The sequence below is a fragment of the Polypterus senegalus genome, chromosome 13 (genome assembly GCF_016835505.1).
Source record: "Polypterus senegalus isolate Bchr_013 chromosome 13, ASM1683550v1, whole genome shotgun sequence".
Taxonomy (NCBI): Eukaryota; Metazoa; Chordata; class Cladistia; order Polypteriformes; family Polypteridae; genus Polypterus; species Polypterus senegalus.
Genome location: NC_053166.1, coordinates 115908131 through 115934320, shown reverse-complemented (window position 1 = coordinate 115934320; position 26190 = coordinate 115908131). Strand labels below are relative to the sequence as shown.

The 26190-nt window shown below is 36.9% G+C and overlaps 1 protein-coding gene across 3 annotated transcripts in view; it reads right to left on the bottom strand.

The window, feature by feature from the left end:
* The window catches only part of cltb (clathrin, light chain B), a 45159-nt gene extending 25814 nt beyond the window's left edge, over nt 1–19345 (bottom strand). The window contains exons 1-2 of one of the 3 annotated variants that reach the window (XM_039773927.1): nt 19121–19345; nt 3072–3118 (exon numbers count right to left, since the gene is read on the bottom strand). In XM_039773927.1, the coding sequence (XP_039629861.1) occupies nt 3072–3118; nt 19121–19295 (222 nt within the window). In that variant the 5' untranslated portion in view covers nt 19296–19345. The remainder of the gene's footprint in view (nt 1–3071; nt 3119–19120) is intronic. The other 2 variants (XM_039773928.1, XM_039773929.1) reach the window with 2 other exon arrangements.
* Between the last annotated feature and the right edge of the window lie 6845 nt (nt 19346–26190).

Sequence of the window (26190 nt, the reverse complement as noted above, 5' to 3'; positions counted from 1 at the left end):
TTACGATGTAATTTGATGATTTTTCATTATATATAATCGATAACATATATTATTGATGAAATTAATATTTTCTACATAAAAATGCGGCCATTTCACCTACAATGCAATTGTTCTCGCCACATAAAGCTTGTTAGGCAGTTAATCTTTCCTGAAATTTGCGATTTCGTGTAGGTTCTGATATATTGATTTTTATTGCGTGACATCAATTTTGATGAGCTGTCTATAGATCGTTTTTGATTAGAGAATTTTTTATATAAAACAAGAAGAAAACATTCCAACGTTTTCCAAATGTTATAAAATATCAACAAAAATCGTCCCGTATTAGACGCGATTATTCCCAACATCATCGGTAATATTTACTTCTTTGGAAATATACCATCTTGCGGAATTTCGAATACGTCATTAGGAATTACATGCGCAACCCATAATGCACTGCGGTAAGCACGTTGTTCTCGCTATATGCGTGCTGCAGAAACTGAAACAAGTAGCATCGTGGGTGAGAAATGGATAATTTCTTTATTAAAACTGGCACAACAGGCCCTGAAAAACTTATGGAAGCGTATTAAGGCCACGGTGAAAAAAATACGGACACAGTGAAGACAAAAAAAAATGTAAATGTCGAGATTAAAGTGGACATGTTGACTTTATTCTTGACATTTACATCGAGATTAAAGTCGACATTTCTACTTTATTCTCATAGTTTATTTTGTCAGTAGAATGTCGCAAACTAAATTTAATCTTAAAATGAATGTTTCATTTACTAGATTTTCTCAAACCCCGTCATAAATTAATGTAGCACATTAAATGCTTTATATTAAGTGTTCCCCGACCCAGTTGTTAATCTCTGCACGCTTCTTAAACTGACTTTCTCTTGCACTGAGGAAGCGCCAGCAGCAATCGCCGTACATTGACTTCATGATATTCCTGCTCAATGAACATTCAGAATACTAAGATAAAAACTGGATATCTTTTTCATGATGAAATGTATTAAAGCATGTATTAGACATGGATGGCGGGGGGCACGGTGGCGTGGCTGTAGTGCTGCTCCCTTGCATTAAGGGGTCCTCAGGTCTACGTTCAGTGTAGAGAAGTTTATGGTAGGTGTGACGAGGCTCCAAAAAACTGGATATGTGAATGGGTATTGCACAGGTTTAACTGAAATATTGTGTAAATGTTGGGTTTGTGTTCTGGAGGTTGAGACACGAACGCAGAATTCAATGGTTGTTTTTCTGAGCAGGCTTTCTTTATTGCATGTTTGCTGTGTCTATCTTATGTACTAAACCCCCAGTTCCTATCCTTTGTCTTTCTCCATACAACCAATCACTACACGATAAAAGTCTTTGTGAAATTAAAACTAGTTATAAACCTAGACCTCAGTTTTCAGAACTTTAAAAAAAAATTTCATTATACATGTTTAATTATGCCATCCATTCAGAGGTCTAAGCTTATAACTAGTTTTAATTTCACAAATGCGTTTATCGTGTGGTGATTGGATATGTGCAGAAAGAAAAAGGATAGGAACTGGAGGTTTAGTACGTCAGATTGAGACATGAGTCTAAAAGTAAGAAAAAAGTTGGTTCAATTGAAAAAGCACTTTTTAAAGCTGAACGCTTGGAGGTTGAGCGTTATGCTAGGCTGTTCAATACTGCTTCTTTAGAAGAGTTTGACCCATGACCAGCTGTGGAATTCTGGCTGTCACCTGGTAACAGGCACATCACTCATAAAAAACCTGAAAAGTCGACAGCATTCACTTCTGCAGGACCATCAGTCCAGGAACCATGCAGTTCAGCTCAAGCAGAAATGAACAGCATTCAGCCCATGCTGTCCGAGATAGTAAAGATTCTTGGGGGAGAAGATGTTGCAAGACAAAAGCTGAAGAACATGCCAGAAAATGAATCAGGACAGTGTTCTGTTATGTAACTGTAATATATGAAAAAAGAACTAGGGTAGCTATAATGAAGACATTGTTTATTAGCCAGTTAAAATAAGGGGATCTTTTATATAATGTTCTAGAGCAAGGTGGCAAAATACTACTTCCTGAAAGAACTTTTTTCAGTTTTAAAATGGAAGGCAGTTTTGGTATCAATAAAAGAGATCAGAAAAAATTAACTATTTTTCACTTTTGTTATTTGTTTATGGGCAAGTGAATTTAACTGGCAGACAAGTGGATTTTCTAAGTTTACTTGTCCATGGACAAGTAGAAACAAATTTGATTTCCACACCCCTGAATTGCCATTATCAATGGAATTTACAACTTTTTAAGGTAAAGCAACACTGTCTGTTCCAACTCTGCTTTAAGACAGACAGAGGGTGTTTAGTAATTAAAGTAAATCAACAAAAAAGTTTGGACAAATGTGCAAATTGTTTGCTTCAACTTGCAAGGCTTAACTTACTTTAATTGCTGCAGAACATCTGTAGGCTGTAACCCATTAAGTTGTTCCCTGAAGGCCAATTTGTAATATTTGGATATTTCCTTTTCAGTTTTTGCTAACCTAAACTTTAAAATTTAAACCTGAAGCAGTTTACAGGTTGCCTTTTCACCATTTTAGGTCATTGACTGCATTTCAACGGATTCAATTTGAAGAAACACTGGAAAAAGTGTTGTGTTAGAAAACTTTTCATCAGTAGTGTATATAAATATGGCAAGTTTTTAGGCAGCCTTTAGTACAGAATGAAACTGTTGTGTATAGCTGCATTGATTAGTCAATACAGTAATGCTGATGAGGTACTAATAATTATTTTTGTATTATGGTTATGAAGCAACTCTGGACAAAAAAAAAATAAAAAAAGGTTTTAACTCTGACTAGGTAGCAATAATAAGAAAAAGACACATAAGATGTTTGAAAATAATCTTTAAAAAGCAACTGAAGGTATGTTCTGTATTTTACAGAGTTTGAACATTTTCACAAATGAAATAGATGGATGTAAAAGCATGCTCTCAAATTCAAGGACTCCAAAGCCGATTTATTTTGGATGACAAAAGTTAATTCAAATGTAATGTGGCAAGGCAGTGCATGTGATAAGCCCAATTTGTATTTTTTTTCAAATGAACTTGATTTGGGAACACTCACCGGAAAAAGATCTCCATTGATGGCTGTCGGTGCACTGTCAAAGCCATCTGGAATTATAAAGAGGAACAGGGTAAAGATAAATACACATGCTACTGATGAGCTCATTGTATAACAAAAAATAAATAACATGGTCTTCAAATGCTATAGGCTTTACCTCATTTAGTAATAAAAGTTTATTGACCAAGATACAGAACCACTTCCATAAGCTACCTTTTATAGTTATTGTATGTTCTATTGAACGATTACTGGTGTTGCAAAGCCAAATAAGTCATGTGAAAATTAACATCAATATGTTAGAGGCATTAAAAAGTCTTTTGAAAAAATAACTCAGATGTGGCTACTTTAGAAAAAGAAAAAAGGAAAAACAAGGAACAGTTAATTAAAACAAACTTTGCACACTGCAGATATCATTAAATATTACAGCCACCAAAATGGAATAACAGTTGTGAACTTCTAGGCTATTGGATTTCGGAGGACAAAACGTTTAAATTACGCAGTTAAAATCAGGGAGGGGGCAATACAAGTACTTGCAAGCAGGAATACCTTTTGTGCTAGGTCCCATTTGTTTCAAACTAAGGAAACTGAATGAAAAATTTTAATAGAGAGTTCACCACCAGTTTAGGCAAATGTACTTTGGTCCATTCATAGCTTCATGGAATCATACATATGTACAGTTACCAGGTCATCATTTTTACTTTAACATTAATGCATTAAACTTCCATCACACATATAATTTACTACTTAACTAAACAACTGAACTATACATTTTGCTTGCAAATGGTTTCTATCTTCAACATTTTTACCATGAAAGAGGACATGGCCCATTGCTAACCATAAACCGATGGCATTTTTCTACTGCATTCATGCTTTTTCTACCATCATCACCAGTACAGGATAAACCGACCAAGATTCTTTGGATGAGAATGTCAAGTACTTTAAATGCATAAGTAAGATTAGGTGCATTTTTTTAATATTTTGTCTAAAGAAAAAAAAAAGTAATGTATAAATTAAACTCTTACAGAATTTGGGAGATCAGATCCCCCAAGCCTTTCATCTTGTTTAACTCTCGGAACCTAGAGAAAGTTTCACAAAGACCTACTTTGTGTGGCTTCCAAAGACCAAGATACAAGAGATGAAGTATACCTTCGTGCTTGTACATGGTTGATTCATAAACATTACTTTACAAAAGACCAAGTGGCATTTGCCGTGCATTGTGAAACAAAGTATATCAAAATTAGTCCCACACAACTAGTGGTATTGTCATTTATTTTCATAACACACAATATAGCTCACATCATACATCACTAATGTAAAGCAGCTGTAATTTTAATTAAACATGGCAGTTAAAGAAAACTCATGTGAACAGCACAGTTCTCTTCAAGTAAAATGAAAAGCACTTTGAATTATTTTCTGATTTGTGAATATTTCCTTTAAAGCAACTTTTCTTTACAAAGCTGCTTTAATGTGCTTTATTTAAGCAAATACAAAATATAAATTTAATATTTATCAACACTAAGTATGAATAATAAGGTGACTGAAAAAACAAACCAACCCTCAAAATCATCCTTGGTTTCATAAACCAAAAGCCAATTGCTCCTACAGTTTTTCATTCTACAAGTGCATCCTGTTCTTCTCTCCTGGACAGGCTAAACTGCATATGACAAGATGACAGAAAGGGAACCAAGAAAGTAAACTCAGAAATAACCAAGAAATATTAATAAGCACTAACAACTCTAAATAGAGATTACTGAAATATGATGCGTGTCCCCATGGTTCCTGAAATGTAGGTTTATTTTTGAATAGGTGACCCTGCTTCTACACATCTGGGTCCTCATGTGTAACAACACCTTGTGTACTGTAGAATTCTCACTAAAACATAGCATATGAACAAAACTAGAAATGTGTGCATACACAAACAAATTCAGATTTTATTTTACTGTGCATAAACAAAGTTCTATAGACTTTCCTTTTTTATAAATTGCAATCAATGTGAATTTTACTACACATGCATGAGCCCCACCCCAACTCCTCCCAGAATTTCACCTATTTAAATGTAAATCAATATAAACAGCACCATCTGTTCAGTGTTTTGTTCAAAGACAATGGCAAAAGGACATGTAAAAGAAGAATTTCAACAAATGCAAAATGGAGCCAAGGAAATAACATACTATTTGGAAACTTGAAAAGTGGTATAAGCAACAAAAGAAAATTGATGGAGCAGCACAGCATGGCAGAAGCACTCAAAAGTTGAAGTTCTGAAAGTCAGTGCACAATGCACAAAATAAAAGTGGTCAGATATCAAAGTTGAAATGAAAAGGCGAGTCACAGCCCACTGTCTAAGTGTCACTACTGGAGGAAGTATCCACATTCCAGTGCTCACACCTTTTGAGCAGCGAGATGCTCCAATTATTAGTTGAGACAGATACAACTAGCATTTTACCCACTGTTAAGGGGGAGTTTTAATTTCCCCCCCCCACTTACCATTACAAATACATGTGTACATAATTTGCTTATTTAACTACAACAACAACAACATTTATTTATATAGCACATTTTCATACAAAAAGTAGCTCAAAGTGCTTTACATATTAAAGAATAGAAAAATGAAAGACACAATTATAAGACAAAATAAATCAACATTAATTAACATCGAATAGGAGTAAGGTTCAATGGCCAGGGGGGACAGAAAAAACAAAAAAACTCCAGACGGCTGGAGAAAAAAAAAATAAAATCTGTACTAGACAAATAGCAGGCACCAGATGAGGTATTACTATGTATTCTGTTTCAGGTAATATTACAAAAGGGAACCCCAGTACTGGGTACGCGACTCCAGGCGGAGATGGTGCTGCTGTCCCAAGCACACACCCCGCTGCCTCAGAAACTGCAAGGCAACCATGTGGCCGTGTGCCATTAAGCATTGTTATGGAGTGACAAAATGTAATAGTGGATGCTGTAAGTAATGTGGAAAAAGGAATTAAGGAATATAAGATAGATAGATACTTTATTAATCCCAAGGGGAAATTCACATACTCCAGCAGCAGCATACTGATAAAAAAAACAATCTTAAAGAGTGATAAAAATGCAGGTAAAACAGACAATAACTTTGTATAATGTTAACGTTTACCCCCACCCCACCCAGGTGGAATTGAAGAGTCGCATAGTGTGGGGGAGGAACAATCTCCTCTCAGTCTGTCAGTGGAGCAGGACAGTGACAGCAGCTGCTCCTCTGTCTGGAGATGATACTGTTCAGTGGATGCAGTGGATTCTCCATGATTGACAGGAGCCTGCTCAGCACCCATCACTCTGCCATGGATGTCAAACTGTCCAACTCCATGTCTACAATAGAGCCTGCCCTCCTCACCAGTTTGTCCAGGCGCGAGGCGTCCTCCTTTATGCTGCCTCCCCAGCACACCACCACGTAGAAGAGAGCACTCACCACAACCATCTGATAGAACATCTGAAGCATCTTATTGCAGATGTTGAAGGACGCCAGTCTTCTAAGGAAGTATAGTCGGCGCTGTCCTCCCTTGAACAGAGCATCAGTATTGGCATTCCAGTCCAATTTATCATCCAGCTGCACTTCCAGGTATTTATAGGTCTGTACCCTCTGCACACAGTCACCTCTGATGATCACGGGGTCCATGAGGGGCCTGGGCCTCCTAAAATCCACCACCAGTTCCTTGGTTTTGCTGGTGTTCAGATGTAAGTGATTTGAGACGCACCATTTAACAAAGTCCTTGATTAGGTTCCTATACTCCTCCTCCTGCCCACTCCTGATGCAGCCTGCGATAGCAGTGTTGTCAGCAAACTTTTGCACGTGGCAGGACTCCGAGTTGTATTGGAAGTCCGATGTATATAGGCTGAACAGGACACGAGAAAGTACAGTCTCCTGTGGCGCTCCTGTGTTGCGGGCCTGTGGTCTCAGGTGGTGAAGCAGCAGCCGCTCCATGGTCTTCATCAGATGTGACGTCAGGGTGACAGGCCGGAAGTCATTCAGCTCACTAGGACGTTACACCTTTGGGACTGGGGTGATGATGCAAGATGTTTTCCAAAGCCTCGGGACTCTCCCGTGTTCCAGGCTCAGGTTGAAGATGCGCTGTAGAGGACTCCCCAGCTCCAGCGCACAGGACTTCATCAGTCGTGGCGATACTCCATCTGGACCCACTGCTTTGCTGGCACAAAGTCTCCTCAGCTCTCTGCTCTCCTGGGCTGCTGTAATTGTGGGTGGGGATGTCTCTCTTATGCTGGTATCAGTAGAAGGAGGGGTGAAGGGTGCAGTACTCCAACGTGAGAGTGGGTTAGGGTGGTCAAACCTGTTAAAGAAATTGTTCATTTGGTTTGCTCTCTCCACGTCTTTCTCTGGTGGCACCCGGCTTCGAGCTGCAGCCAGTGATGATCTTCATCCCATCCCACACTTCCTTCATGCTGTTATTCTGCAACTTCTGCTCCAACTTTCTCCTGTACTGACTGCTCCTTCGCCGCCCTGAGCTGGACTCGGAGTTCCTTCTGCACACGCTTCAGCTCATGCTGATCACCGCCTTTAAAAGTCCTTTTCTTCTGGTTCAAAAGGCCCTTGATGTCACTTGTAATCCATGGCTTGTTGTTAGCATAGCAGCATACTGTTCTTACTGGAACTATAAATGCTGCACTATGTGATCTTGACCACAAATTAAATTAATTGGTTAAAAAACAATGCTGTATCAGATTACCCATTTTTACATTCTGCTAATTACATTCAAATGAAGTTGTAACGCTGTCCAATTTTGCACCATTTGGTGGGTCAGTGTCAGGTTCACCATACTGCATCTCTTCAGGTATGAGCAAGGCATGATTGTGTGCCACATTATGATGCATGCTACATGCTTGCATCATACAACACATTTTCTGTGGACTATATAGCGGCACTTCACCAATCTTATCCAGGCAGCACCAACAACTCTTAAGTTACTTATAGTATGTTCTACCACTATCTGAGCCCGAGAGTGGAGGTCATTATAATGTCGCTCTTTTTCAGTCAATGGGTTGGCAAGTGGAATAAGAAGCTACATCTTCAGCGGGTACCCACTGTCACCTAAGTAATCATGCTATATGGTTACATCATACAGATAATTTACAGTTTTGACCAAATAGGTAATATATTTAACAATAAGCCAGTTATTACACACAATACCATTTTCAAGTTTGTTCCCAACACTACTATTTCTCATAATGAATGAATCATGAGATGAGGCAGGCCATCTCACCATAACATTAATGAGATACATTTTCACATCACAGATAATTTGCACATTAATAGAGCTTTCTATGTACGTAAGTAAATTCGCTCTCTGAAGGCACCTTCGTAACATTGTGCATGCAGTCGACCACTCCAATTACATTTGGGAAAACTGGATGATGCTGCAAATTGCACTTTGATGTTTGCCTGTTTAACCACACTATAAAGAAATCTAATATATCCGACAAGCAGATAATGCCATTCCATATAGGTGGTATGTCGCGACTCAGTGAATGACTGAGAATTACCCGATCGGTAGCCAGTTCATGTTGAAATTCTCCTGTGGCTAAAAACCAGAGAGAGGACAAAACTTGTAAAGGAACAGGTACAGCACAATTTCTCAAAGCCTGTCTTTGTAAAGCCGGCTCCAGTTCAGCATACACCTCCAAGAGGATAGCTCTTGGAAATCTAAATCAACTTAGAACCCAGTCATCATCACATGACAAGAAATCAGTATGATCTCTAAATATTTGCTCTCTTCTAATTATTCAATTTGCAATGTCTTCTAACAACTCTAAAGGAGCCATGGCATTTGGAATAGTTTGGCCACTCCATGCACCATTATATTTTTAAAGATTGATTAGAATCAAGTGCCTTTAATCTGTAAACCATACATAATTAATGTTGGAGTATTTGATAAAGCCTACGTCATGAGAAAAAAAAAAAAAAAAAAAAAAAAAAGGAAACCACAAGAAAAAGTATCACTGCTTTGAGGCTGGGTGCTGCCCGTTTGTAAAACTGAGCAGAAATGTGCATCCTCATGGTCTGAGATTCCCGTAAATATTTGTATGGCATTACATGGTTTAGGTTTTAAACATCATTATACATTGTTTATAAAAGTAGCCTCTGCTCACACAATTTATAGTAAATACAGTCTGGATTTAGTGGGAACCAAGGAGTCTGAAAGGGTTAAGATTTAAGGGGAAGAGAGACATTAAAGCAAAAGACAATTCCTTTCACCCTTGATCCAGAACACTAAATGCATACCAAGGGCAGCATAGTGGTTACCCATGCAGCCTAAAGGCTCCAAAGTTCTTTTTCAGATCCTAGCCTGAGTAATGCATATTCATAGTATATACATTCTCATCCTGTGCATGCCCTTCTTTGCCATCCTACTGCACCCAGTTCATACTGGCAATACATCTGTACAGCCAATGCAGGTTTAATTCTCTGTAAGGGCCAAGCTGGGTCATGTATCTGTCATATGGCAATCTTTCACCTCTGGGAATCATTTAACTATAGGTTAAAGCAGTTCACTCTAATAATAATCCAAGTATTTTGTTTATACTTCAGAGTTAAACTGTTACTACTTTAAACTGGATGACTTGTTGGTAAACTGCCAGATCAAGCACCTTTGGTTTAAATCCTACAACTGGTTCACCGTCACATTCTACCCGGGTCTTTGTGGGTTTTTTCTTCTAGGTACTCCCGTCTTCCTCCTTCATCCAAACAACTTCCGAGTTACCGTAGGTTAACTGGGGACTCTAAACTGGCTTCATAATAGTGCACATCTAAAGTGTGTATATATGAGAAAGCTCCACAATGGACTTTCATTTCATTCAGGGTACATTCCTGTTTTGCTCCTAATGCTGTAGGGATTAACCCACAGCCTATCACAAACATGAAATGGATTAACAATTTTATGGTAATCTAAACTTTTACTACAAATGAAACAACAACTTAATATAAACCTTATTCAAATGACTTGTGCAAAGGACAATCAACCTACAGTTATACTGCTCCCTTTTTAATACCCTATTTTGGTCAAAAAATGTTCATAATTATATTTGATTGCAACCCATATTCAATCACTATGTTTAAACAGGCATCATACTCAAACCACCAGCATGTGCAAATAACAAAATCTTAGACAGCTTGATATTATGATTAGGTCTATTGCATAATGTATAATAAACAGAAGCTACAGGAAATAATCAGAAGATGAAGATAAGATCAAATTCAGGCTCTTGGACATGCTAGAAGATTTCTCTCAATATAACTTTGTGTATATCACATCAATCTACCTAGGTTTTCCCTTCAAAGTGACCCTAAACCTGTCAACATTCTGTAGCTGATAATACCACATCATCAATCACTTCTCATCAAATACTGAACCCTTTAGAAACAAGCTGATAATGCTAATCAACCATGCCTTTCAGAAGGTGTAACAGGAAAAAAATTTCACCAATTATTGGTGCTCATATATTAATGTGAAGAATGTGATTTCAGCTGTTTCACTGCAGTTTATATTATGGTACATAAACAAAGGTGAGTGAATCTGATCTGGTGATCATACCAAAAAAAAAAAAGATTAACTTGGTTATATGACAATGGCAACATAAATGTAGCACACATTAAGAATACAGTAAAATAAAAAGAGTGAGTGACAGAGTATACTACCAACAGGAAGGGCCACTTTCACCAACATTTCCTTATGCCACTGTGTAATTCTGTGGATCAGTATGCATCAATAATGCTAGCTGGTGTTCCTGTTGCAATGAAGCCACCCCATTAGTACCAGAAATCAATATCAGCTTCAACATGTCTCCTGCTACACGTGCTATTAGCTGGGGTAGACATGTGAATGCTCCAGGCCTACCAAAGGATCACATGTACCAAAAGTCTAATACACAATCTACTAATCATTAAAATTTGAGATTTAGTGTACCAGTTGCTTTATTTGTGAAACATGCAAAGATAAAAATAATCCAGTTTATATAAAATAATTTAGCATGGTTTTAGACAAGCAGAGCTGAAGGCTACAAAGTGGAATGGAAAACTTTGCGGACTAATCACTAAAATACAATCTCTGGGGTCAAACCTCCCTCTTATTCACTGATAAGTCACAAGTAACTTGGCATAAGGAGCCCAAGAGACACGCTTATGCACAGCTCAACATTAATTGTTGACATTGCCAACCACTCCTTGGCTTAGTGATGGCAGGGGTGTTCTGGCAGTGGATCAGAACATACCAATTTTGGCTCATTATGTATCAGCAGTTTGGCACAGAACTTTAACAATTGTTCACTGGGTTTCAGATTAAAATGGAATGTAAGATATGTAAATACATACTGCATTTCCCAGCTTTTAAATTATACAGGTAAAGCAAGTTAAAAAAACAAAATAGTATAACAACTGGCCTCTGCACACAGGTATATGAGTCAATCGTGCACATAATAGGGATGTAATCAGAGGGACACGAGTGTGACTGCAGCTGGAAGGTGAACATGAAGGGCTAAAAAAATCCACTGAGCCCCCAGTTGATACAATATGTCTGCTATGTAGAGGTTCTTTAAAGCAGTGGATCTCAATTGGAACCATCTTCTGGGGGAACCAGAAGATGACTGAAAACAATTGTAAAACAGCAGCAAAATAATTGCAATCACTACAGCAGAGCTGTCAAACTTAAGACTGCGTTATATACAGTATGGCCTACAATGACTTTCATTTGTTCAAAAAGACCCAATTTTAAGTATGCTTCATATAAAGACTGACTCTGTATGTAGTTTAACCAGATTACACGTACACCTGGCATTAAAGTGCATCTCCAGTGTCCATATCATGTGCAGATAGACACGTAGTGAGCTCCCCAAATCTGTACGGTACTTGGTGGTTCAGTGTGAGAGAAGAAAAACTTTGCTGATCAGAAAGAACATCACAGTAAGACTAAAGTTTGCCCATAAACACCTATTTGAATACCATAACTTCTGAAACAACGTGCCCTGGACAGCTGAGGCGAAGATTGAATTATTTGGCCACAGTAACAAGAGACATGTTTAGCGAAAACCAAAGGCATCATTTGACCAGAAAAGGCCAATGCATGGTGGTAAACATTTTATGGATTAAGTCAGCTTTGCTGCTTCAGGGCCTGGGTAGCTGACGATCACATCATCCACTATGAATTCTTCACTGTACCAAAGGATTCCCGATAATAGTGTGAGATCATCTGTCAGAAGATTGAAGGTCAACTGGAAATGAACTCTGCAACATAACCAAAACCTTAAACATAGCAGTAAATCCACCAAGGAAAAAAGAGTTAAAGCCCAGATAGCAATCCTGTCAAGGTACTGTGGGGGATTTGAAACAGGCTGTGAAGACAAGACAACTCTCAAACTCTGAGCAGCTGAAAGAATTTTGCATGGAGGAGTGGGGAAAACTTTTTTTCAGTCCATTATCAGTGACTGGTAAATAGTTATGAGAAATGCTTACTTGTTTCTGCCAAAGACAGCACTACCAACCTTTAGAGCCAATGATGTACTTTCTTTTTCCACAAATGGAAACAGCATATCTGCTAATTTTTCATTGAATTTTGGGAAAGTAAAATTTTCATTACCCCGCTATCTTTATCTAAATATACTGTTTAAATGAAAATCAAATCGATATACCCACATATGTTAAAAAAAAAAAGAGCAAAAAAAAAAATTTCATAGAGTGTACTTGCTTTTTTTATACGATTAGCAATGTCACAAGAACCAATATTTTGATACTTCTCACAGTGATATATGAGAAAATTTTAAGAAAAAGCTACATACAAAAATGGCTCACAGTGGTGATGCTACGGTTCCATATCAACTATTCGGTAGTTTTAATTAAAAAAACAGCAAGAGTCATGTCTGAAAATGCTTTTGTATTCACGCAAGAGAATTTCCAGTGCAAGAATCATGCTTTTTATTTAATAAATAAATAAAGGCTTACATTATATTTACTTTTCCCCCCAATTACGAAATTAGTTCAGTAACAGATTTGTGCATGCTTTAAGAGTGAAATGAGGTCTAATCATTTAACTTGTGCTGTCATTTGTAAGATGAGATGCAAAGACAATGAGATTACTGGCTTTTAATAATGTTGTACACAGTTTCAATATATGAACGGAACCTTTGCATTCATCCTCTGATTGTAACGAACACTTTTACAAATGTCCACCATCAAGTATTTATCCATTTTCTAACTGACATATATAGTCCACAGCTTGGCTACTAAAGTACAGGACCTCACACACATTCACAGTTATGCATATATGACTGTGGGATATAAAAACATGAGCAGCTCCACTTAAAAAATAAAATTTAATACTTCTCCGAATATGTGCTATGTTAACAGAAATGCAAGACAGTTAGCAAGACAAGCAAAACAGCATTTTTCATTGCTAAATGTGCATTATTTGTTTGAATTCAATTTGATTTTAATTTTAAGCAGTATTTTTCAGTTACTGGACAAAAAAAATGTCAATTTTTGAATGCATGTATACAAACATAAATTAGGTGGTTTATGATGATATTGCTCTTTATTAACCTTATGCTGAAATTTCTCACAAGACTATAAATGCCACCATTAGTTGTTACACTGTGGAGAATCCCTGCTACAAATTAAAATTCAAGCCTTGCATTGTATTATACTTATTAATGCCAACAATTGTTTATTTAAATGACAGTTGTCACTATTATTATACATATATTTTATATTACAGAACAATTGTTCACTTCAATAATGGAGGTACTTTAATAAAAAGCCACTGAAAGGAGTTTCTTTTGGAAGGTATCGAGTATGGCACAATTTTACTGGTATTGGTAGCGAGTATAAAATACATGTTCTCCTCCTCCTAACTACAGCCTTTCAATAACATTTAGACCAGGACTCACTGGTGGCCATTCCTACAGTGCAGAATTTCCTCTTGTGCCATTACTGGTTAATTTTGTATTTAAGTTTAAGAACAGACACTTGATTTTCAGAACACTGGGCTAGTCTGGATAATTACAATCAAAAATCTAATCTTCAGATTTCAAGATGATATGTCCACAGACAAAGCTTCTAGTACCAGAGGCCAGCACTATGAAACCCCCACTATGTTTTTAATTGTAAGGAGAGTGTCATTTTCATTGAAGGCGTCAACTTCCTCTTCATAGACAAACCGATAACATGTGCATATCCAGATAGTTTTAAATTCCCCCAGGAAGAACATTTTTAAAAAAGATCAGTCTGGCTCAAGTGTTTCTTTCAGCAGTGGGACCCTTCTGGGTTTCCAATCACATGACACATCTTAGCAAAGTGTTCATCACAAAGTGAAAGTAGAAATCATTGCTCATATCACTCCATTGCAGCATTTAGATCAAGTGTGGATTTTTTCAATAATTCTTAAGAATAATCAACGAGATCTTTTTCTCAGTTTTTCTATTATGTACACATTCCCAGGAGGTGCAATACAGTTGTGTGGGCTTCCCTTTTTAATATCAATTCAAACAGTAGAAACAAATGCTAGGCTGTTTAGAAATACATTTTAAAATTGTTGTATTTAGTGATGATTTTTAGTCAACTTATGAGGACATATTCCCATACCATCTGCAATATTTATGACAACCTTTGGAAGTATGGACGGAAGGATTTGTTGGTTTCAGTCCATTGCTCACAGAAGCAGAGGTGTGCCCCTTTTTCATAAAATTGTCGAACTGTGCACCTTGCAGGATGAGTTGCAACAAAATATTTTTTCATGAATCGCTCACTTGTCAATTTTAGAGTCTGCACAAGCAGTTCCACAATTAAAATGCACATTTCCAACCAACATTTCAGGTCTTCTCTCCAGCATGCGCTCACATAATAGAACTAACAAAAACAAAGCAAAATGCGCATTAAGAATTCACTGGTCTACACTTGCTACTCATAAAACACGGCTGGGCTCTTTACTGTGCATAGGACAACTTTTTTTGTGCACCAACTTACAATATATGTGAGGTTAAGTCAAGTTTATTTATATAGCACACTTGTTAACCACTTTGGTCAACTTGTAGTCATTTTAACAATTAGACCAACAACAGATTAGAAAGAGGGAATAGAAACATGACAAGTGAAAGGATAAATACAAAAAACAATACAAACAACACGAGAAATGCCTGACAAATAACAATACTCACATAAAGGTTTAAACAAAAAAAAAAATAAAATCGTAAAATTCACCCCATACCTAACAGGGAGCTAATGTAGAAAAGCCAACTTGGATTGCAGCTTTCTGAATGAATATTAGGTGGGATAGAAATGAGTGGCAAACACCAGTATAGTTACAATAGCCTATACAGGTTGAATAAGACAGATGTCAGTGTAATGCAGCAATGGCCCAAAGCTGGAAAAAGCTATTTTAAACCACCTCATTTATGTTAAAATCTATGTCAAACGTGATATCAAGATTTTTAAACTGAGACCTGACAGGTGAAGTAAATGGACCTAGGCTGCTGTTGATATTCTTTTTGATTGTCCAACCTCCAATAATAATAAGCTATGTTGTTGATTTGCTCAGCTGAAGAAAGCCTGTTTCCGTTCAACAGTTAATTTTGCCAAGGCAATTAAAAACTAGTAAGAGTATCCCTATCATTGTTTTACAGAGGCAGGTAGATTTGGGTATTATCTGCATAACAGTGCTAAGGAATGTTTACTTATTTAAAATAATGCAAAGTGGCAACCTATATAAAGAAAAACAGAGTTGGTCCAAGAACAAACCCTTGTGATACCTCACAACTAAAGGGGGCTGAGGAAGATGATAAGTTGCCAAAGCTAACACTAAAGGTGAAGCACATAGGAAATGAAATTCACCTACCTCTCATTGAAATCCTTTTTAAGTGGGCCAAAAAAGCTGTCCAAATCATTTTTAAAATTTCCAAAACTAACATTCCAATATTGAAATAATTACTTTTTTTGTCAGTAGACAAAAATTTGTTATGGCATCAATAAATTTGTCCACTGGTTTAACAGGCTGAATTGTTCCTCTTTTCTGTAAAAGGGCTTATGTCCTTATTATAACTTCTGCAATAAGGAAATATCCTCAATGTACTGTATGATGAGCTCCTATTTCTTATTAGGAGCACCATTTTCAGCCATTGTAATTTCTGTTAAACAAAATCTATTTTTTTACTAAACACAGAAAAGCATCTGATTATTTTTTCAAAGAGTTTTTAGCAAAGGCCCATGAAGTCGTCATACAGGGTTTGCCTGCTTGACTGCTGACAGTGCCAGTGACGCCCTTCTGACTGTGTCTCAAAAATAATATACCATTATTAGCACATGGACTCTAGCATAGCTTTGGTCCCAGTAAACCACCCTGCCTGATGAATGAAAAGTATTTCAGAGCAAATGCAAAGGACAGACTTTTTACACTAGCTCTAGCTATCTATTTAAATGTATCCTATATACAGTATATTGTAGACACAAACAAACAGTCACAAGCAACAAGGTAGTTCAGTAGTTAGTGCTGCAGCCCGACAACTCCAGGACTTTGGTTCAATTTCCAGCTATCAGAATCTGTGTGGTTTGCATTTTCTCACTATGTCCATATGGAGTTTCTCCAAGTACTCTGGTTTCCTCACACACACAGTGTGTGTTATGTTAATTTGTTACTTTAAACTGTTCTGGCAAAGTGTGTGCATTTTCACCCTGGAATGGACCTGGGTCCTATCACTAACGGGAAAAACTGGGTCCTGATTATCTATGAATAAATGAATAATAATATTTATATATAGACACACACATACATACAGACACAAATTAGTAGCTTGTCACTACAAAACCAATTGGAAGTTACAGTGTCATATGCTTCAGTCCAGTGGTTAAATTTCATATTACTTTATCGATTCACTTTCCAACTCCTTATCCCAATCTTGGATTAAGCGAATTTAGGGACTATCCTGGGAGCACACCCAGGCCAATGTACATTTACAAATTATCTTGGCACATATCTGGGTGAGAGGAAAACTGAAAAACCCTAACAACCTTCTGACATCAGGAGAATGTATAAACTCCTCATCGACAGTAACGAGGTGGAATTACAACCGTGTCTTCTGGAGCTGCAAAGTAGCAGCACTATCCTCTGCACCAGTGTGCTCTTCTTATTGTTCTTCTTATTGTTAATGACATTCTCTTGTCATTAAACATGCAGAATACAAGCAACTGAATAACGATCAATGGCCGCTAGACTTGGCATTTTTTTCCGGACCTCACCAACATGTTGAATGAGCTTAATTTACAGCTGCAAGGAAATGAGAACTCCATGGTCAATACGATTGGCTCAGTTAATACTTTCAAACGAAAAATGCAACAACTGTCCACAAAGCTGCAGCGCCTTGATTTGGGGAACATCCAAAACCTCACGTCAGAGCTGGAGACGCAATGGAAGGCGTGTGCGCAACTTCACAGCATACGCTACACAGAGCAGATTGAAAATTGCCTGTCAGACTTTGACAGTTACAAGACTCAGCTTTACTTGAGCCAATCGCTACATTTAAGTGCTATCCATTTAGGGAAGATGTTGAAAGTGATTCACCCGCATCAAAAATTGCAACGCTGTTTTACCTAAAACTCCTCTACAGTGGATGATGAGATTTTGACACTACAGGATGACATTCAGATGAAGTATGGGGCTCATGGACAGTTTTAGAAATTATTCACAGAGGAAAAGTACCCAAACATGAGGAAATGTGCTACCTCCTTGACTGCATTATTCTTCTTTACTTATTTACATGAGTCCCACATGAAGATTATTAAATCCAAATACTGTAGTGACCATAAATGTATTGAATTGTTATTGTGTCATAAAGGTTATTCAGTTATGCAAGGTACGACAACATATATTTTATGTATAAAGTATACTCGAAAGAGATAGATAGATATCTATCTATCTATATAGCATTTTTAATGGAGGGAGATCATTTCGACCTAGTCATTTTAAAAGTAGCTCGCAAGCCGAAGAAGTGTGGGCACCTCTACTCTAAGCTATAATGAATACTGACAAGACATAGCTCCAAATAAAAAAAGAAACCAATACTCCAATTTGATTATAAGTTTGATAATGCCCATATACAAATTAATGTTCATATCAAAACTCCTGAAGAAGAACTCAAATGAATATTCTCCTTCTCCTACCCACCTACACTTGCTCTTTTTCTCACGTTAGAAGCAATCTCAGAAACACAATACAGCAGGATTAAAAAAAAAAAACACTTTACTGCACGACTTTTTTTTTTTTTTTTACTTTTTTTGTTTCCAAAGCAATCAATACATTGCTTCCTATCTACGCATTCTATGGAAACCCAGTCCCTTCCCTTGCATTCCTTCATAAACCTAATGGAGAGAGAGGGGGAGAGAGAGAGAGAGACGCAGCTGTGTAAAGGGCACCAGAGCTTTCATGGTCTCTTCCTAGTTGACCTACTAACTCCTACGAATCCCGTCTCAAAATACAAAATAAAGAATAAAACATACACACTTAGGACTGACACTGGTTTAATGTCAGATTCCTGCTCCCCATTCTAACTTTCAAGTGTGTTCTTATCCTGACACTACTCACCCCTAAAATGAGAGAACCCTCTACGGATTTCTCTTGACAAGTTACTTGTATAGTGCTCCCAGAACAAAATAAATAAACCATAATAGTTAACGTAATAATACCACTACCTAAAAACAAGCTCCTTATTAAGTTTTGATCGCTTATAAATTTAAATTCGTAAAATTTGCATAGATTCGCGACTTTTCTGGACCTCATCACAGAATACCATTCACGCGCATGCGCGAATTATACCACATCCAGGGAACACCGGCTGCCAACGCGCATAGGTTTAAACCCGTAGAGCTTTTTATTATTATTATTTATTTGTTAAACATTTTCAATACACTTTATCATTTTTCTATATCCTGGTTAGTTCTTTTTTTGTTTGGTTTTCAGAACAAACCTAAGCAATTGACGATACTCCTTCCGTTTCTCGGTGTAGCAACCAAGCAGTGACACCCTGTGATTACATACCGTAGAAGGGCTGCGACAACGGTTGCTGCCCAGCACCTTCAAGCACTCCAAACCCTTCATCATTCTCAATGCCCGCAATCTCACTCTCCAGCTGAGCAATAAAGGCAGCCGCGGGGTCCTCTTCGACCGGCGCACCCTTATCCGAGGAAGAAAAAAAGCCAAAATTTTCTGCCATGATAGAGAAGTACACGTAGCTCCAATAACGTGCCCGTCACTGTGTGACACTAGCTCTGTTTGTAACGCCCAATCGGAATGACTTCCCGTTTTCCGGCATGTGAGCTCCGCCTCTTTGCCAGTCAACAGGAAGTGAAAATTTCTCTGACGCTGACGTGTTTCATTCTGTGTCGGGGGCGAGACGGTTAAGAATTGACTTAAAAAAATGTCTTCGTGAATTGTACAGATACTGGATCGTTTAATCAGCATCGATGTAAAGGGTGTTATTGTATTTAATGAGAGCGCATCTGTTAATTCCTCTGCTTCATTCCTTAACATATTTTTAATAATTTTGGGAAATGTTTCATTCATACATATAAATGGGTCGCGTGTAATCCATTATTAACTTATTCTGAATGTACAGTGTATATACTATATATATATACTAAATATATCTGCTATCGAGTTGATCAAGAGCCAAAGTACTCCATTACATTAATTGTTTCCTGTATTCTGTTCTTCGTTCTTCGATTTACTGCTTGATTCATTATGAATATTTTAACATGTTGGCATGGTACTGTATCCATCATTTTTAAATTTGTGACATAAATTGTTATTGAGAAGAATAAACGTGTTCCCATTCGTTTAACATGAAATTTAAAACTGTAAAACAGCGCGTTTTAATTGATGACACCAGAATAAAGGTTAAACTGTTAAGTGAATGAAATACATTCATTTTCAAACCCGATTAACCAGTTTGGTGACACGTGTTATGAAGGCATACTGCACATTTTGAAATTAATTACGTGTGTGTTAATTAAGTTGTAAAATGTTAGTCTGACTAGAAATGTTTCTCCATTTTTTTAGTTTTAACCTTGATGGAAGGACAGAAGATCTGATTTTCATTTAAACAGTATCTTTAGATAAAGATGTAATTGAAACAAAAAAATTTGACTTTTTTTGATTCCTCAAAACATAAGCAGTGCCATATCCATCTGAGAATAAAGTATGTGGGCCTTTGGCTCTATTTGCTCATATTGACTGCCTTTGGCAGAAACAACCTCAAGGTGGTGTTTCCCCAGTCTACTAGACTCAGAGATCAAATGGGAAAACATTTTTCCCAGTCCTCCATGCAAAATGTGTTCAGCTGTGCAATGTTTGATGGGTATATAGTATGCACAGCCCATTTCAAATTCCCCAAAGCATTTCAATGGGATTCTGGTCCAAGCATTGACTTAGCCATTTCAAAACTCTCCATCTCTTTCATTCAGCCATTCCTTGGTGGATTTACTGGCATGCTTAAGGTCATTGTCATGTTGCAAGGTTCATTTTCATTTGTGCTTCAGTTCTCTGACAGATGACCCCACATTATTCTGAAGCACCCTCTGGTACAATGAAACATTTATGGTGGGTTCTATGATGGTGATCTGCCCAGGCCCTGAAGCTGCAAAGCAGCCACAAATCATAAAATTCCCACTATAGTGCTTTGCATTTGGTATCAAGTTCTTCTGGTTAGTGCTGTCTTTAATTTTTGCCATATATGTCTTCTGGTACTGTGGCCACATGACTTTTTCTTTGCATTGTCTGCCCAGATCACTAGTCTTTGTCTATGTTTTCATGGGAAAAATTTAGTCATACCCTAATGTTGTTTGTGCTCAGCAAAGGGTTCCTCTTGCCACACCTCCCATGTATATTTAATTTGTGCATCTGCCTTCTGATGGTAGACTCAGGAACTTTGACATGAACAGCAGGAAGAACTACCTATATGTAGGTCCTGTGATGAAAATCTAAGGTTCTAAGAGACTTCTTTCAGAATCTTTAATTTTGCGCTAATTTTTCCTCTGAACCTGGTGGGTTGTCTTGCATAGACAAGCTAGCATTTGTTTGAAATTTTTTCTACTAGTAGATGATCTTCCAGACAGTGAAATGATTGATTTCCAGTTGTTTGGAGATCTTTTTAAATCCCTTTCCAGATTCATACACATCTATAGCCTTCTTCCCGAAGGTCTCTACATTCACCCGTAATTTAAAATATAAAATTTGCATTTTTTTGTTTATTTCAATTATATAATGGATTACAAAATGAAAATGTAGCAAAATGTTTGTTATATCACCTTTATCTGTATGCACTGTTTAAATGAAGATGCAATCTTGATACAGGTATATCCACATATATTCAAAAAGAGAAAACATTTCATGACTTGCATTTACATTTTCACATGACTGTATACAATATACAATATATGTATACAATATGTTTAACTTTTCTGCAACTACAGACCACTAGTCGTAAGAGCCAAACTACACCCAACAATTATCTGAAATTGCTTATTGTATTTCAGGGACACAATGAGCCAGAGCTTATATCTTAGATATGATGGCAGTCTATTTGATCTTTTTTAATGAAGACCTAACCCCCTCCTCACTCACTGCTCATGAGTCCTGTCTTCAATTCAAAAGCCGGAATTTGCTTGATTGAGCTTCATTTTTAGACCATTGTGAGCATTCACGGATAACTAATGTAGAACATTTGACACAAGTAACTTGAGGTGACTTCATTCTCATTTGATAATGTTTGCTGCTGTTCAGCATTTGCCCCCATTGAAGCCCATTGTATCAGGAACTTTATATTTGTTCTGTATGAAAGCACGACATTCAACATTTTTTCATGCCATTACTACAAGCAACACAGGGTAAGTAACAGATTAAAAAAAGATAATTTTTGGGTGAAGTGTTCCTGTAAAAATCCAGTGTGACAAAAAAAAAAAAAAATCATGCCTCTGTCAAAGAAAACTCCAGAGCTGTAGACAGAAAGCCTACATGGATTGCCATATTATGCTTGTTTTATTTTAACTATTATGATTTTGTTTACAATTTACAGTAGGAAACTACAACCTAAAATATACAAAAATCCTCATGAGTAAAATGTGCTGGTTTAGAAGAAACAATAGAAGATGTATGTGGAGCACATCAAATGGAATGAATGATTCCTACAGGTCTGGTAGTAGTATGCAGTTGCATATCATAAGAAATGGGAACAATGTGCTACCGTTTTCAAACAGCATTCCACAAGATTTCAGGAACAGGGAAGTTAGCTGGTCACATGGAAGCAGGACTAAAGAGTACAATAGGTAAGCTGAAGTTTTTTTATTTTAAAGCATTCTTGTGTATCGTGGCATTGGAGAGTGGAGACATATTGTATGTTGGTAGTACATGCAAGTTAGAATTGAATGTACACACTGTACACATGACAACACCACAACTATTTCTACTACCACTGTAAATCCACTTTAATAAAAGGATAAGCACCTGAAAATATGTCTGTTGGTCCGTCTGGTTGCTGTGTCTCTGTCATTCCAAAAGGTGGTGTGTGACAAACATTTTTAGTGATAAAATGCGTTGCATTTGTCATTCCAATAGATGGCCCATTACAAACATTTTAGTAATGTTTCAGTTCAATGTTCAGTTTAGCATATCCTGACTAGAGCTGCTGATTAACTGTACATACTGCATCTCTGTTGTTAGTCATTAGCACTATAACATAAGTAACATGATAATTATATTTGAATACTAACCCTCACCTATTCTGTTTCTTTTCTCGGTACCCAAATGTGGCAATTGGTGCCACGGCCCACCTGCCAAGTTGTTTGCCTGCCTATGGTAAAGTCATCCCTGATGGAGGATCACAGGAATCATGGGAAAGAGGGGTCCTTTCATCGGAGCAACGTTTCAGCCGTGGCATGGCCAAATGGGGAGGCAGCTAGATGGATGAAGTCTCCAGGACTCTAAAAATATCCAAACCTAATTATGTCATATCATCTACTGTGAAACCGTACTTCTAAAATTTTTATTATTATGCTGTCTTAAGGAATTGTTCTGTTGTGTATATTGTATTGTATTGACCCCCTACTTTTGACACCCACTGCACGCCCAACCTACCTGGAAAGGGGTCTCTTTGAACTGCCTTTCCCGAGGTTTCTTCCATTTTTCCCTACAAGGTTTTATTGGGAGTTTTTCCTTGTCTTTTCAGAGAGTCAAGGCTGGGGGCTGTCAAAAGGCAGGGCCTGTTAAAGCCCATTGCGGCACTTCCTGTGTGATTTTGGGCTATACAAAAATAAACTGTATTGTATTGTAATGCATTTTATTACTACATGCACTACAACATACATTCCAATGTAAAATATAATGGAAACATTAATGCTGGAGTCTGTGTTGATTACTTAGATTTTAACCAATCTTAGATGGGTAGCACAGCTAGTACTGTATATATAAGGTAATTACAAATGATGCAAGAATTATTTTTGTTTCCTACACAACTGTCTTTCTAAATTGCCTATTTAAACACTTACTCTTATGCCATGCTTTATTTAATTCTCATAACATTATTGGAGAAGACCTGCAGGAGGTGTGTGTAAATTCCAAATAGAGAATACACCATGTATGGGATTTGTTTGCAGTGCTAAACAATGTAATTTCATATATACAAATGAAAATAAATTGTCCATTGCAAAAGATTAGTTTTATTACATTGTTACTATTTCAATGAAATTACACCTTGTTCAGGCAATATGTTACCATATTGGTAAGCGATGTCTGTGTGGAATTTACACTTTCTTCCTGCAGGTTTACTCTAAACAGTCCAATTTCCCACCATGTCTCAAAGATGCATGTGGTCTAAATTATGTCAGTTTAAGTGAATGTGGATCTGGCAGCAAGTATGTGCCTTATGGTAGACCGGCCCCAACTGAAGGTGGGATTCTTCTTGTTCCTAATAGTCTGGCTCTTTGCAACACTGTATTGGACTAGCTGGGTTCAGAAAGGCAGTTGATGTATATACTGTAAGCTGTGTTGATAATTTTAAATTAGCTGTTAGATATATTTGCATGCTTGTTTTAAGAGCAAAAATAATTAATTAGATTATAATTTAGCACAAAATTTTAAATTTCATTCTATTCAATTCATGTTTGTGTAGTGGTCTTCACTGAGTGCAGGTCCAGAGCCCTGCAACAAGGTTACAGGTATAACACAAATGATAAATGTTCTTAAATACATAATGTACACACATAAAACTACACATTATATTTAACACACAATATAAAAATTCCAGTTGATTAACATGAATCAGAGCTGCCTAACTCTAATCCTGGAGGGTTACAATGGCTGTAGGTTTTCATTCTGTCTTTTTAATTAGTGACCATTGTTTGCTGCTAATTAACTTCTTTTGCCTTAATATTAATTGATTTGTTTTTTAAAACTTGGAACCAATTTTTTTTTCCTTAATTAGCAATCAAACAGCAATAGATGACTAGCTAACTTGTGGCTATCATATAATGTAGGAAAATAAACAAAGGTGAAGGTCTCAGTAATGTTCATCTACTCTGTTGCACAAAAGATTTTGATGGTGCTGTCAGAAAAAAAGAAAATTAACAGCTCTGGAAATGTCTGCTGTGGCAGAATGAGAGTACCAAAAAGCAAATTAAACAATGTGTTTAATTAACAAATCAAATTTATTAAGAATGGTTTTAAGTGAAGTTGGCTGGAGTTTGAAGCCCCAACTTAGCAAGTGGTCTGCTTGCTCATTTCACAACTCATTTTTATTTGGCTGCTAGGTAAAGAAAAAAAAGTAAGTATGAAGTCTGAGTCTCTAAAGACAATTAAGATGAAAGGAAGGGAAACCATTTAGCATCAAAAACTGGACACTATTTAAGAGAGTGGCAGGAAGGAAAACCTTCAGCCACTACAGCCCACCAGGACCGGAGTTGGACAATCCTAATATAAATCGGTCATAACAACGTATATCCAGGAATTGGAACATTGAAGAGTTATGCTGGTGTGCATCTGCATAAAAATAAGGGTAAGAGCTTTTTTTCCTCATATTGAAAAGAAAAGAAGGTAAGAGAAGTAGCATTTCAAGTGAATTGCAAATATCAGGTGTGACTAAAAAGGAAAAGGAGGTTGCATACAGTATATAGGAGGGGAAGGAGGGAACAAAGCCAGCAAGAGATAAAAGAAATGAAAGACAAATGGAATTGTGAAATGCTATTATTAGACAATTTGAAGGGAGAGATTCAAATGCCAGTCATTAAAACCTGGGAGAAATTTTTAATCCAGTGGTGATAATGGGCCATGATTCTTCTATTTTTTTAAGATGTCTTTGAACCCACATGAAACAACAGAAACAGAGAGATCAGTGTGTCTATGTTAAGAAATATGAAATGCTCTACAAAAGATTTTATAAGATCCTTGACCTTAATGGTTCAAACTTGCTACCTGAAATGATCTGCTAGCCATCTCCCCATTTCTCCTATATAGATGGCTGGACACATCCTACAAGAAATGGTGTAAATAAGATTTTTAAACTGACATGAGGCCTACTGTTTAATATTACGTTTACCAGAGGGACCAGATATTTTCAGTAGTGTTATTGTTACAATGTGGCCAGTTGACATCAGAGAAGTGAAAAACAAAAACTTCAGTCAGCAACTTCCCTGGAAAAAATAAACCTCTGGGGTCCAGTGTCAGTGTCAACAAAATTCTACTTACAGAGAAGCACAAGTAGTTGCAGTCTTTTTCAAAGTGTGTCAGCATTTTTCTGCTTCATCACAGTCCATGGATAATATTGCAAGGCTCTTTGTCTTGGAGTAGCGTTGACCTTAGTTAAAATTGGCTCAATTTAAATTTGGACAAATCCTTCACCTAGATGTTCACAGTAACTGGTTCTGTCCAATAAAAAATGCAAATCTAATAGCTTTTTCATTAAACATCAGCAACATTTAGCTAAAAGTTCTTTACATATCAAAAAAGTAGTTAGCTGCAAAGAAAAACAAAATAAATTTAGATAAGAATAATAATGACAAAATAGTATACAAAAGATAAATAAACAATGTACACCTACATAAGAAAGTTATATATTTAAG